This window comes from Hoplias malabaricus, chromosome 3, assembly GCF_029633855.1.
Source record: "Hoplias malabaricus isolate fHopMal1 chromosome 3, fHopMal1.hap1, whole genome shotgun sequence".
NCBI classification, from domain to species: Eukaryota; Metazoa; Chordata; class Actinopteri; order Characiformes; family Erythrinidae; genus Hoplias; species Hoplias malabaricus.
Genome location: NC_089802.1, coordinates 57,259,431 through 57,274,090, shown reverse-complemented (window position 1 = coordinate 57,274,090; position 14,660 = coordinate 57,259,431). Strand labels below are relative to the sequence as shown.

The following is a 14,660-nucleotide window of genomic DNA, read 5'->3' as shown; positions in this document are numbered from 1 at the left end:
ATTTACTGGATTTCAATCCAAACAACTACTGAAAGGCACTTTCTTCACATTAGCTTTGATGTGAGGAAAACATATGAATGTGAAAGCTGACAGTTGTCGAAAATAATTGAAAATAGTTCAAACCATTGCCATTTGTTGGTTTTGTAATAATTGTGACAGACCTAGTCCCTTTTTTCTCTTACACATCTTTCTCTTATTCAAATTATCTGCCCTTTTCATCGCAGTAAATCTTGGTCAGGCTTCTTTTGAGGCCATGGCCTCCATAGTTAACCGTCTGCATAAGTATCTGGACACCAGTCAAGACATGCATGGCCGCAACAGCCTCCTATCATCCTACATCTATTATGTCTTCCGTCTGCCCAACATGGACCCAAACTCACCATCCCCAGGTATGCTTTGTAGTCTGTTCTCTGGGTCCATAATTTCTTCAGGAATAAACTAATAGGAAAGCACTAACATTCTGTGGCCTATGCTTTGTTTATGGAAACAGGTCCTGGAGGTTTGGGAGGTTCAGTGCATTATGCTACTATGGCCCGTTCTGCTGTCAGACCTGCCAGCCTCAACCTTAACCGCTCCCGTAGCCTTAGCAACAGTAATCCAGACATCTCTGGCACTCCCACCTCCCCTGATGATGAAGTGCGCTCTATTATCGGCAGTAAGGTAGGAATGCTTGGGACTGGCATAATGAAAAATATATATATATATATATTTTGTTTTAGCTTAAAACTAGCCATCTTGTTTAAACAATGCTCTACATTGCACATGCAGTTTAACTCTGCTGTTAAATCTGTTGCTCATTTTATCATCAGCTGTAAGCAAATGTACCCCAGAATATGAAGCATCTTAGAGCATACCCAATTTATATGCGCATCCACTTATTGCCCACGTTTTCTCGCATCAACCTGTCAACCAAGTTCATGTTAGAGTGATATACAAATTTCATTTGGGTGTAGCATCACAACCCATAGCTCAATACAGTGACAGTTTATAGCTTCCCTAGCAGACTTTATTAATAAACATATTTGGAACGCCACTCCTTTTAAATCCTTGTCAGTAATGAATCACTGCAATACAGAAAGCCTTAGACTCAGATTGCTGACTAAACTGGCAGCATTTCTCAACACTTACATTTCAACCTTATAGTGAACTTGTAGGGCAAACATCAGCCGGAACATCTTATCTATATAACCCCTGTAACGTCAACCTACAAAAAAATGCCCAGAAAAACATTGACATCAGCTCCAGTACAGGAAATTGGATGCAGAGATCGACTCATTGCAATGTAGCAAATCAGATACAACTCTCACATACAGCAGTCTGTATGTAATCAGAACCTGCAATGGAAAACATAATCAATCTCTCTGTGGTCAGCTAATGGAATATCAGAAAATAAATTTGCAGTCACAAACCATTTGTTTTTTTAAAGACTTTTATTACCCTTAAGTAGGCCTGATGTTTATAAATAAAGGCATATGTTAGATTGAAAGCTCATTTAATTTTCTGTGATGTTGAATTGATATTTATCCACTTCTGTGTGATGTTGATTTGTTTACAAAACGCACTAAACTTCAGAAGAAAAGTTGAAAGTGTTCAGAAGAAAACTTTTGTATTTGTTTGATTATAAATAATGGAAATCATTACTCACTTCTGATAATTATCTTTTTTCTTTTACCACATTATTGCTTATATGTACATTTTGTTATTTCAAATGATCATCTTCTGTTAATGGAATTAAGTCCTCTATAATGCTCGCTTTTTCCAAGCTATGTCGATGATCCTGTTTCAAAAAATAATTGCTTTAATACCTAACAGTCTAACTTGCCTACTTTTCTTCGAAATTATGACTTTTTACTAAATTAACTTTTATCCCCTTTTGCTTACCCGTGGCATTGACCTGTAACTTTTGACTTGTCGCTGTTCCCCTTGCTTGCTTGCTCCTGCCCGTGTCCTTGTGACCCTGTGACCCTGTGACCCCTTCGCTTCCCTCCCCTTGGCTTACAGGGCTTAGATCGTTCCAACTCCTGGGTGCACACCATGGGCTGCAAGAGTGCCCCCTGGGGGACCAGCCCTGGCTCAGCATCTGATACTATGCAGGTCATTCCCAAAAAAAAAATCCAATCCAAAAAAATACACCCCACACACATGCCCAGCACCACAGTGAACCACAGTACCCACAAACCCATTTTTAGGTTGTGTGTTCTCACTCAAAACCTCGCTTCCTTTATTCATTATTCCCATACTGTCTCTGACTGTGGGTCAAGTCCAGCTAGGCCCTCAGTCACTAGCCTGGTACATATTATTTCTCATCAACTTTCACTTTGTTACACTTTTTGGATTCAGTCTGGTATTCCCTTAGTTGGCACAAGTAAGTGCTTAGAGTGAATACTGAACACAAATTTTTAGGTCGTATACACACACACTGAAATGTTGTGTTGGGAAAAAAAGATTTCTACCCAAATATTAATCAACAGTGAGTGTCCCTCTATCGCAGACAGCCTCAGAGTGTGTGGCGAGCACATGCTTCCTCCAAGACACCTGAGGTCAACCCACCCAACACAAGCTGAGCTCCTGTAGCTCATGAAGCTGAACATAACACATGGAAAAACTGGTGGAAAAGTCATTTAGGGGAAAAAACACAAGAGAACAACTCTCATGTCTGAAAACGCCACTCTGAGTCCTTAGAGTAAAACAGAATGATTGCTTGTGAGATTCAGAATGCTTTTTACCATTTACTCAACCACTATCAGCGGCATTGGAAATCTTTTGTATACTTCTAACATACTATGCGTTAAAAAACTGCTCAATCTTGGTTAGTTTTACCAGCAGAGGCTTTGTAATATAATTTATAATTATTTTGACTTTGAGATAAAGTTGATGTCTATTTTCCTGGAATCTCTACAGATGACCCATTCAGAAAGGTCATAGCCCGGATGTTCAATGTTCATACTAGCATTGTGCAATAGTTGTTACACTCAATAACAACATGACCATGGCTGTTTGCATATTTTGTTAATACATTTAGTGATAGGTGAATAGAATTAGGATTAGAAATACTTTTAGTGATCAGTCTCAATGTGTAGCCAGGAAATTATGCATAAATCTATTAATATCAAAAACTGGATAGTTATTTCTATGAAGAACTATGGATGCTGCACATTTATAGTAGACACAAAGTGGGAAATGATGAAGATCGTTTCAACTAAGGCCATGTTATATTAGATGTTTTAAAAGATCCACATATAAAAAGTGCATGTCAAATGTCCATTATAGCTCCTTCTGCAATAAGCAAGACACTTTCTGCTGTTGTAAAACTAACCTAAGGACTAAAAATCTTAAGCTAAGCTAAGTTATTTGTAATTACTCTATTATCCAATGCTAAATGTGGTTGAGAGGTGTGCATTCATTTCTCTGCCATCCATCCATAAGTTTTCCATACTTCTATTTCTGCTAAACCATACTCTTTCTTTTTTTTCCCCTCCTCCTCTCCCTCTCTCCCATTAATCATTGTGTTCCCCACAGTGTGAGCACTGCATGGCCACCAAATAACTAAACCCATTTTCACTCACTCACTCAGTACTGCATGTCATGTGATGCTGCATGTAAATGTGTATGTATGAGAGAGAGAAAGATGCAGAGACTTTTTTGTGTCTGTACTTACATGTATGTTTGTCTGTCTTGAAGATGTATGTTTTAGGTTTTCTCAGTTAATAAGACTATATTAAGATTTTCAGGTTGAACATAAACCTGAAATATTTTACTTGTGTGAATAATTTTTGCCTCTCAGTAGTGATGGGTTTTTGTGCTAAATTCAAACATTATGCAACTTAAATAATAATAATAATAATAATAAATACAGATACACTTTTTGGTATGTAAGGTGCGTATACAGTACTGCACAAAAGACAGATTCCAAGCTTAATTTACAGTCAAAATGATCATCGAGCAGGTACAATTTATGATGTTACTGAGCTATTAGGCAAATTAAATATATAGTAATTCATAGGTATGCTGAGAAAATAGAGACGTTAAATATTGCCTTTTATATAGGCCTTGTAGACAAGTATCATCAATTTTTATCTCTGATAAATAACAGGAAGAAAAGGGAAGACAGAATTAAAGTAGCTGGTGCTGATGTTTCCTGACCCAGACCTCAAAACCAAGACAGAACTTTAAGGTGTGGAATAAAAAGTAAAAGTAATTTTTAAGTTATGTTTCCTACTTTTTTTCCTGATAAATAAAAATCATGTACTTGATGGCTGTTTTGGCTGGAAATGAACTAAAAAGAAAGGGTCTCTGACTTTGGACAGTACTGTAAATTTTATAGATTGTGCTGTCTTTTGCTGTGTTGTGTTCTGTCCTTAGGTTTTGTGTGTGCGTGTGTGTGTGTGCGCGTGTGTGTAGCTGTGTCTATCTGAATAGCAGATGGCACCACACACTCCTGTCCTTCACACTAATCTGTTGTCACCCTTCCATTCATCCCCACCCATAGGCCATGGAGCGCAGTGGCAATCGCATGTCATCGCACACTGAGAGCGCCAGTTTCTTGCAAACTTTAACAGGACGCTTGCCAACCAAAAAGGTAGAGACCCAACACCATGGGGGGGAGGAGCTCATCCCCTCCTCGCCTCGTCCTGCACCTGTCTTGTCTGTGGATGTGTGCTTCTTGGTTTGATGGTGTTTGGTGTGGTGATTGTGGTCTTGTTGGATGCTGATTCCATGTCACGTCTTTTATATTGTGAATGCAAGGCGATGATTGTCTCATGGAGGAACTATAATAACACACTGTTTGGAGCACACGCTCTATCCAGCCATGAATTTTTTGGGTTATGGGTATTTGATATTTGATCTTTGTGCTGATGAACCCCCACCCTTATTTAATCCAGGGCCCCACTTTTGCAGCAGCCAAGTGGATTATATGTGAAAGAAATTTTTTCAATTGTAGTGTTAAGATACTGTGCTGATTGTTAGTTCTGCAGTAGTGGGTAATTGATTTAGATCTGATGGTCAACTGGTGTTCTTCAGCTCTTCCATGAGGAGCTGGCCCTGCAGTGGGTGGTGAGCAGTGGCAGTGTGAGGGAGGGAGCCCTTCAACAGGCTTGGTTCTTCTTTGAGCTAATGGTAAGTATGAAAAATACATGTATAACAAACATTTGCCTGTACCGCAGAACATCTTTTAAAACAGAAGTTTGTAATGAACCTAAAAAAATTTGTAAATGAAGTTGATCGGTTATGATAGTTTGGGTGCTTACTTGCCTTGACACACTAATTTTGTGACTCTTGGCATTCAGGTTAAAAGCATAATCCACCACTTGTACTTCACTGACCGCCTGGAATCTCCAAGGAAGAACCGCTTTCCTGAGCGCTTCATGGATGACATAACTGCTCTGGTTAGCACCATTGCTGGAGACATTGTCTCACGCTTCCAGAAGGTAAAATTGCATTGCAATCAGATGTCAGCATTTGTAATTTTTTAAATATAAATTTTTACCTTTTTTTTTTTTTTAAATGTGATAATCTTTTTCTGTGTTTAAAAATGAATTAATAATTGATCGCAAACAAGTCTTCTCTTTAAGAACTGTCGTCATTGGAAATACTGTAGAATATTCATAAATGATTAATAGGCTAATTCTCAACTGAGAGTAAATTTATTTGTCATGGCACATTAACATTTTTAACACATTACGTTTTGGTTCTATTTAGGATCTAGAGTTGGTGGAGAGGCTCAATGCAAGTCTGGCCTTTTTCCTTAATGACCTACTGTCTGTCATGGACAGGGGTTTTGTTTTCAGCCTTATCAAGACATACTGGAAACAGGTACCTTGACATCCAACTTGTCTCTGATTGAGAGATTTGTTTAATGATGTGCATTCTCATTGGCAGTTACTTCTTTGGCTAGACAATGTTATTGAACCTTTTAAAAAAATATAAGTCTTTTGTTACAGTTGTACTTCTGTTGTTTTTTCACATTCAGGTGTCCACAAAGCTGTATGCTCTTCAGAACCCCACCCTGGAATCTCTTAGGCTGGACTTCCTGAGGATTGTGTGTAGCCATGAACACTATGTAACGCTGAATCTGCCCTGCAGTTTACTCACACCCCCTGCCTCCCCCTCTCCCTCGGTGTCCTCCGCCACCTCACAGGTGAAATAGGCATTGATGCAAAAAGCCAAAAGTATAAGCAAATATCTGTGCTCATCATTTAAGTTTCAAATAATCAAACAAATAACCACAATATTCCAAAATTTAACAGCTTGATTCAGTTTGTCTATTTTTAATCACCCAGTGATCATAATTTTAATAAAATATGCAACTACTCTCTTCTCAGAGCTCTGGCTTTTCCACCCATGTGCAGGACCAGAAGATTGCAAACATGTTTGAGTTATCAGTTCCTTTCAGAGAGCAGCACTACCTGGCTGGTTTGGTTCTGACTGAACTTGCTGTTATTGTGGACCCTGAAGCTGATGGGTTAGTACACTGGTGTGTGTCATGTCTCATCTCATTTCATTCCATATTTGTTGTTTTTGCATTCTGTCTTGACTATTAATCATTAACATGTCATGCATGTATTTGTACATTTCTGTGAAATGGTTAATAAAAATGTACTTTTTTCAGCATGCGTAATCTGAGCCATGTCCTGAAACCTAAGAGCTGCTGACATGATTAGCTTGGAAAGTTCTAGTTCTAATGTTCTAAGCTCTAATGTGTCAAAAAGAAGCTGCATTAATCATTATGCCAGCTGGATATCTGTACAATAGATCAGTGGTTCTCAACCTGTGGTACAGCAAGAGGTGGTACACCAAACGACATTGAAAAATTTACTACTTATTAAGGAATCTGAAAATCTGAAGTTTTTATGTGTAAATTACATAATGTTTCACAGTTTTTATAATTATGCCCCAATGAAATTCATTTGTGTTGTAGAAAAATACAATGTGCTACGCATACACTGTAGTTGATTACGTCTGTAAGGGGATGGCAGGTGTGGGGTGGGATAGCTTTCCTCCGCTTTTTTTTTTCCAGGGAGGAAACTGATCCCCCAGTTTTTTGAGAAATCCGTGTAAAGAAAGCCCAGTTTCAGTTGCTTTCGGGACGTAAGCAAAGACTAGAGACGGGCGCGAGCTATTTGGAATTTATTATTAAAAAGGACAAAGCAAATACAAAAAAAACAAGCCAAGACCACACTCGAGAAATACACCGGAGCCCAGAAGGACTAAATCCAGAGGCAAAAATGGATAGAAACTAAGCGAGAATTCTGTACACATGAAGACAATAGAAGAAAACATTATAGCCCTGAAACAAGGTTTAACACAGCGCCACCCCACCCCCACCTACTGCTACAAGTTAAGAGAGCCGCTATGAGCACCTGCCCTAAGCGCCTGCCGCTCTGCTTTCACCTGTAGCCTATTAAAGCACATAATTAAATATTTTAATATTTAATAATAATATGATGTTACGGTATTATTGGTCTCTTCTCGTTTTTATTTCTTTCAAAATGCTTATTGCCCATACATTTTATATGTTCTCATAAATGTATAATTTTGTTTAAAACATTTAGTTAGGCCTGTAGTTATTTGGATTCTCCCTATAATTTTTAGTATTTAGTTTAGATTTTAGATAGATTATTTTGTGATAAGCATGCACATTTCAAGTAAATAAAAAGCAACAGAAACATGCAAAAATTCAAGCAAGATTTTGCCTAATGCCCCAGGAACAGAGGAAGAACCAGGGGCGCACCTGTTTCTGTGGTAAAAATAATAGGTTGTACTTGGAGGTTTTGGTATGATAATGAGTGGTACTTGGTCTAAAAAGTTTGAGAACCACTGCACTAGATTATTTACATCATTCCTAAAAGGTCTCTCTGTCTGTGTGTAGGATGTTTGGCCTACATAAAAAGGTGATCAGTGTGGTTCATAACCTGCTGTCCAGCCATGATTCTGACCCACGCTATGCTGACCCTGAGGTCAAAGCGAGGGTTGCTATGCTCTACTTGCCTCTCATTGGCATTGTCATGGAAACCCTGCCTCAGCTCCATGATTTTACAGGTATGTTTAGACGTTCTTAAAGCCTTGCCATGCACTAAAACGAATGATGTTTTATGACACAATAAGTATGTTTCTTGGTTATGTTGTTATTATTTGTCAATTAATGTTTTTTTCCCACATGAATGATGAAAATGCTTAAAATGTAATCTTACTCGTCAAGATCTAAAGCATGTGCCCAATTTGAATTATGTTTGAAGCCACATACAAATTGCTTGATTGTGATTGAAAAATGTTGTGTATCATGTGACTCTGCTGTTGAGACAGCAGAAAGTCTTTCCATTTCACTTAAGATATGTCAAAAAATCTTATCTTAACTTCTTGTTTGTCTAAAACTTTCAATGGAAAAAAGCCCTGATTGTTGATCTAAAGTTAGACAAAATATACTGCATTCCTTTAAAGCAAGGAATGTACTGGATTGTTGTTTTTGTGGTTTGAAATTAACCCCTCTTTCAGAATCACATAACCAGTGGGGGCGTCCTGGTGGGCCTGGAACTGATGAGCAGGAAGCTGAGGGCAACAGTATGATCAGTCAGACCGTTGCTATGGCTATAGCAGGGACCTCTGTTCCACAGATGTCACGGCCAAGCAGTTTTCTGCTCAACCCACAGGTAACACCTGCTGTGAGAGAGGGGCAAAAACCTCTCTTGATTCTAGTGTTTTTTTTTCTTTGAACTGCTCTCACATCCATGTTTATTATCTTTAATTGGGTTGAGGGAATGTATACATTTACATTGTCTGTCAAATTTTAGGTTTTTGTCTGGGTTATTATTGATCACAAAATTAACAGTTATTTAAGCCAACCTTCATGTTGCAGCAAACCAAATGTTACCTAAATGTGTATTTACACTTGGCCCAATCAAATCAAACCATGCCAGAGTATGATTGCCCCACCTCCTCAACACCACTGGCCTGTGCCTCCATTGTTTTTAATGTTCAGAGCCATCGCACACCTGCATCATCAGACAGTGGCATTTATTTTGAATAAAGGACCCTGTATAAGTGTTTGAGTAGACCAGACACATTACGTGTCTGAGCATATAACGTGTCCAAACCCAAGCTGTGTCCGGGCCTACCTCCTCATGTGGGTCCGGGCACGGTACGCTGAACCTGTTCCAAGCAGGGTATGCAGAACTCACACTAGTCAAACTGGACTTTGGGAGTCAAATATGCCCGGGCAAGGTACGGATTGCCTAGTGTGAGTAAACCCCAAGTGTATTTTGATCTGTTTGACAGTGGTAATATTTATTTGGGCTCAGTTTGTATCTGTTGTATGTTGAGAGCAACTGACTATTGACTGTTATTGAAGCTAATTAGCCAGTTTGGTCTCTTCATCTGTAAAGCCCACAGTGGAAATTTGTCTAGACTATACAGATTTATTTACAATTGTTGGTTAATGAGAATAAAATAAAATATTGCATATTATTGACAAATAATTGGGAAGCTGCATAAAACATTTGCCTTGTCAGCCTTTCATTCTGCACAACAGCAGCAACAACAGGATCATTTAGTCACCTTTAATGTTTTCCAAAACCTAGACTTATAATGTTTTCTCATCTCTTTCGGTCTCTTTCCCGTCCCAGGCCACACGTCAGCATGGCACTTTTTCTCCTGAGTCCAGTCGCAGCCTGCTCATCTGTCTGTTGTGGGTTCTAAAGAACGCTGATGAGATGGTGCTGCAGAAGTGGTTCACTGACCTCTCTGTTTCTCAGCTGAACCGCCTGTTGGACTTGCTCTACCTCTGTGTCTCCTGCTTTGAGTACAAGGTGACATCCAATTTCCCATACCCTTTTCCATTTGTATTTGTTGACTGAATCATGAAATGGAAGAGTTGCTGTCAAAAAACTACAGTAGGTTTAATAAACTGAGCACATTGTATTGACCAGTTAAAATAACGCATGTGTGTTTTTTCTTATCCATCCATCTTATACAAAAGGCCCATTTTTTGTTCATGCAGGGAAAGAAGGCGTTTGAGCGCATGAATAGTCTAACATTCAAGAAATCTAAAGACATGAAAGCCAAGCTAGAAGAAGCCATTCTGGGTAGTATTGGTGCCAGACAGGAGATGGTAAGACGCAGCAGAGGACAGCTAGGTTAGTGCTGGGGATTTTATTTTTCAAGCTTGCAGTTTTTGACTGTTATAAGCATTAGTATATAAGATTTAACTTCTAAAAAAACTAGTTTTAAATCAAGCCCAAACATCTCTTTTAGAGCGCAGTCCATCAGGCAGTGCCTTTGGCAGTCAGGAGAACCTGCGCTGGAGGAAGGACATGACCCACTGGCGTCAGAACAGTGAGAAGATGGACAAGTATGACTACGCTTATCCTTTTCCTCGTTTTGAAAACTTAATTTTCATGCAACAAATTGCAAGCTAATATTTTTATACTGAAGATTGAGTCAGACAACATTATCATAATACAAAGCAAATCTCCTGACTTTTCAGTTCAGGCCAAATATTCAAGCTTTAGGACTGTGGGAATTAGAGCTGGGCTGATGGATCTCGCTTGTTTTCTTTAATGTGTCTTAAGTTCTTTGGACAATTTCATACATTTATCCGTCAATTCATTAATTTTAAGATATGACTATGATATCTTACCTAGGTGCAGGCCTGTCACAATCATATCAACTAATTGTTGTTGTATGTTGCTAATGTATATAATTACAATTAAAATTTTAAATGTCTGTATTTCTTTGATGCCACTGTTGCAGATCATCAATCTTGCATCCCAAGTACTCAAAGTAGCATTTAGTCTTACATTACTCTGACTTGGTTACATAAATACACATCTGATGTTCAGTTGATAACCCAAGCACAACACAGGAGCAGGTTAAATGCAGTCAGTAGCTGACAGAACTGATTTTCTCTTGCAAGTGTTCATTTTTAGTATGGGAGAATATGTCCAGCATGCTATCTTACAGTAAACTAATTGGATCACAACTAACTTTCACATTAACACCCATAAAATTTTCACTTATTTGAATTTACTACCCTCAGTCCAAATAATAGAAAATGCACCCAGTTTATATTTTGTTTGTTCTGAATTTAGAAAATGTTTGCATCTAAAGAAAATTGTTATGTTTTACTTAAGTAATTGCAGTCATTTGATTTTGTAATGCAATTGTGACAGGCCTACCTGTGTCTCTTCAGGGTACATTTTCATGTCTGTTGTTCCATCCAACCACTTATTTTGTGATTTTAAAATCACCTCTTAACATCACCTCTTCTATTCAGAGATCCTGACACGTTATACTTCATTAAGCATTTGGTGTGGAATAATTCTTCCATTTCACCTTGTTCTTCCTTGTACTGTGTGTTTAGGGGGCAGAAATCGGTCAGGTATTGTACTTCTGCAGTGTGCTGTACATTAAAACAACCCACTCTGCTATCCCTTAATTTGAAGGATATGTTCTCTCCCTTCCCTCCCTTGCTATTCTTTACTGGTGCTTGGAGTGGTGTAGTTAGAGTTCGACTGCTGTGCTCTATTTAACTGGTATTAATAACTTGAGTGTGCTCTTGGACTTGTGTGCCGTTAATCTGCATCAGATGAAAAATGGGTGGCTGCTTTGGTGGTGAGATTCAATATTAAAACTAGTAAACATGGAAACCTAGGCCTTGGTCTATAAATATGGCCCTAAATGATGTTTAAAAGTGGAATGATATCCTTAAAAATCAGTGACATACCTTACTGAGAAACCTGATTTTTTAAAATTATTATAATAAATTACCTAACGTTCTGGGCAAAACACACCTCAGACACCACGCACACACACACACACACACAGTTAATTGATTCGCACTGTGAAACCCTCCAAAATTGGTTTAAGCAGAGCAGCTGACAAAAATAGTGACAAGGATTTAGGATTTAAAAGTATGTATATGGGCATCAAGTGTCAGAAAATAAATCAGCTTAAACTCTTATGCAAGTCTAGATTCTCTCCAAGGTTCACTTCCCATAACAGAAAACAACACAGCAAATATGTTAAGTTGTGTTGTACTGAAATATAAAATATACTACACGCTGGGTTGTAGTTTCCGTTAAATATATTTATAAATAACATATTTATATTAAATGTTCCCAAACTGCACTTAAGAGTACTGGCAACCAGGTTACAATACCATTCATATAACTATACAATCTTCCACTTAAACTGATGTGTAAACATAGAAAAATGCCTATTTGGATATGGTAGCTTGCATGCCAAACATCTAGTTTGTGAGAAACAGACTTTGTCTGGGCAACAGTGGTATGATTTCTGATGCCTTGCTTAATTTCTGTGATATTTTACCGAGAATTTAGCTTAACTGATGTGATATAAGTAGAGTTAAGGAAACAATGTGCCATCAGGTTGCATTTTAACAATTAGGAACAATTGATCTTATTGCGTTTATGGATATACAAACACAAATACACAAACAGACATATGATTGCTCTGTCAGATAAGGATTGACTTTTTGATTGCCATATAAAGGGATTTGGTGAAAAATGTTAAACATACAGGCTCAGTGGTGGATAACAAATGAAGCCTCTCTTCATGTTCCACAGAAACACACTTCAAACCCACAGACATGTTTTATTTATCATAAGTCTGAAACTATGCTGGTATCACCAGTCATTCTGTCTCGTACAGCTTGTTGTGACATGCACAGAAAAAACTGCCATGCTATTTTTGCTAAAGTTAAAAACATTTAGCATACAATGTTGATTTAGTCAAACACTGATTCAAAGCTGAGATTCTCCCATGACATTTAATTAATTAAGGGTCCTTTTGGCTATGTGTAAGACAGGATTAGTACTCTCTGTGATGTGAGAGTGAGGCATTGTCTGAAACTGAATTAGTCTTGTGCAAGTTATGAAGGTACTTGTAAACAAGATAGAGCATTAAATAAAGGGTTGCCATAATATTTGTTATATAACCAACAACAGATTATTTGTTTATAGTGAACTTTTCATATACAGTTTTGTGTATAAAATAAGCCCTATACACAAGTGCCCTGTTGTTATATAATAATAATAATAATAATGCAGCTTTCTTATGGAGCTCAGGGTGTTTTCAAATTTAAGTAGAGACTTTTAGACAATCATGGGACATGCCTGATTGTCATCCTGTCACAGAATATTGTCTTAGTGATCAGCGTTTGGTACGTTTCAAACCCAGCCTGATTGTTGACCCCATCTTGTAACCCTTCTGTTGCATATACAGCCAATCAATGCCTGCACTTCAGTTTTGTTCTAGCCCCTGGAGGCCTTACTGTGTAGTGTTTTTTTATTTTTATTTTTTTTTTATTCAGGGCCTGGGGGCTCATGAACAGCACAAATTGATGAATTTCCCATTTAAATATGCATACATGGCTGACATAACTAAAGATTGTAACATAGGCTGTTTCAATGCCGACCATGCTGATTTTCAACAAACAGGTCCTCCAAATGCCCTTTAATTAATTATTGATTCATTAAAAAAAAGCCCTGTTTAGCCTGGGTGTGAACATAAGCCCTGCCAACCTACACTGCTTGGATGCATCCATATGTCTAGTTTTGTTCATTGACTATAGTTTCCACAATATAAACAGGTTGGATCATCAATACAGTGTTACATTTTAAAGATCTGACTTTTTGATATTGAAATAATCAAACCATTAGAGATTAACAAACTGGATTTTCTACTCCTGATACGTAGCCATGTTTTACAGTCAGTGCTATGTACCTGCATCACTAACTTTTAGCCAAAGCCATTATTAACTAAGAGACTAAAGAAAGCTTATATTCACAGTGTGCCTCCATGTGCATAGCTGTGCACCTTTCCAAGCTGTGCTTTATTATGCAGTATTAGCCTACAGAAATTTTCCCAGTGTTTTTTCAACCGTGGCTTGCTTATGTCTGCTTTTTAACAATGGTTTCTCTGCTGGAGGTGTGTGGTTGGGTGCTGGCTTCCCCTCTCTTTGTGCGCTTTGGGTATGGGCTCCTGATGCAGCTTTTTGGATATTAAAGTGTGTGTGTGTGGCATTTTTTTTGTTGATTGAGCGGTGTGCTGTGCAGGTTTAAGGAAACCCCACTGCGCAATGGGAGAAGCCAGGATCCCTTAATAGTTAGGTTTGTAGACACAGTAGGCATACAATTCCTCATAAATCCTATGATCCCTCAAGCTCACTGTACATCAGCATTAATAAGGACAAGGACAGCATTTGGTCACAACATGAACACGGTTTAACAATCTAAATAACTATTTGAATTAAAAGTGTTCATATTTTATTTTTGAAGCATCACCGGTCCTTGCTTCATGTATATTGTGTGTGCATTTTATATTTCAACTGATAGTTTGTGGGGTGAGTGGGCAAATTTACACGATTCTTTACTTACCCCAATTTAAGTTGACTCAACAGAACATAAGCAACAATGTAGGCTGCAAAGCCTACACAGTTGTATCTGCTTCAGTTTTGTTAAAAATGTTATATATTTGTATTTAGCAATTAAACAAATATGCTGCAAGTGTGATGATGTATACAAGTACTTAGCCTTACATTAATAATAATAATGCTAATATTTATATTTTATAAAAAAGTGCTTTACACAGGATTGAATTTAAAATTTTTGAAAGAAGTACATTTTATTTCAAATAAGTATAAC

The 14,660-nt window shown here is 37.9% G+C and overlaps 1 protein-coding gene across 10 annotated transcripts in view; it reads left to right on the top strand.

Annotated features, from left to right (window-relative positions):
* The window catches only part of dock7 (dedicator of cytokinesis 7), a 63,832-nt gene that overhangs the window by 38,017 nt on the left and 11,155 nt on the right, over positions 1 to 14,660 (top strand). For 2 of the 10 annotated variants that reach the window (XM_066664632.1, XM_066664633.1), the window contains exons 21-34: positions 225 to 389; positions 491 to 660; positions 2,002 to 2,094; positions 4,490 to 4,579; positions 5,023 to 5,118; positions 5,289 to 5,429; positions 5,701 to 5,814; positions 5,972 to 6,139; positions 6,324 to 6,463; positions 7,871 to 8,040; positions 8,494 to 8,648; positions 9,621 to 9,803; positions 9,995 to 10,130; positions 10,249 to 10,345. In XM_066664632.1, coding sequence (XP_066520729.1) covers positions 225 to 389; positions 491 to 660; positions 2,002 to 2,094; positions 4,490 to 4,579; positions 5,023 to 5,118; positions 5,289 to 5,429; positions 5,701 to 5,814; positions 5,972 to 6,139; positions 6,324 to 6,463; positions 7,871 to 8,040; positions 8,494 to 8,648; positions 9,621 to 9,803; positions 9,995 to 10,130; positions 10,249 to 10,345 — 1,918 coding nt within the window. Of the gene's footprint in view, positions 1 to 224; positions 390 to 490; positions 661 to 2,001; positions 2,095 to 4,489; positions 4,580 to 5,022; positions 5,119 to 5,288; positions 5,430 to 5,700; positions 5,815 to 5,971; positions 6,140 to 6,323; positions 6,476 to 7,870; positions 8,041 to 8,493; positions 8,649 to 9,620; positions 9,804 to 9,973; positions 10,131 to 10,248; positions 10,346 to 11,356; positions 11,375 to 14,072; positions 14,127 to 14,660 lie in introns of all 10 variants that reach the window. The other 8 variants (XM_066664635.1, XM_066664636.1, XM_066664630.1 and 5 more) reach the window with 7 other exon arrangements.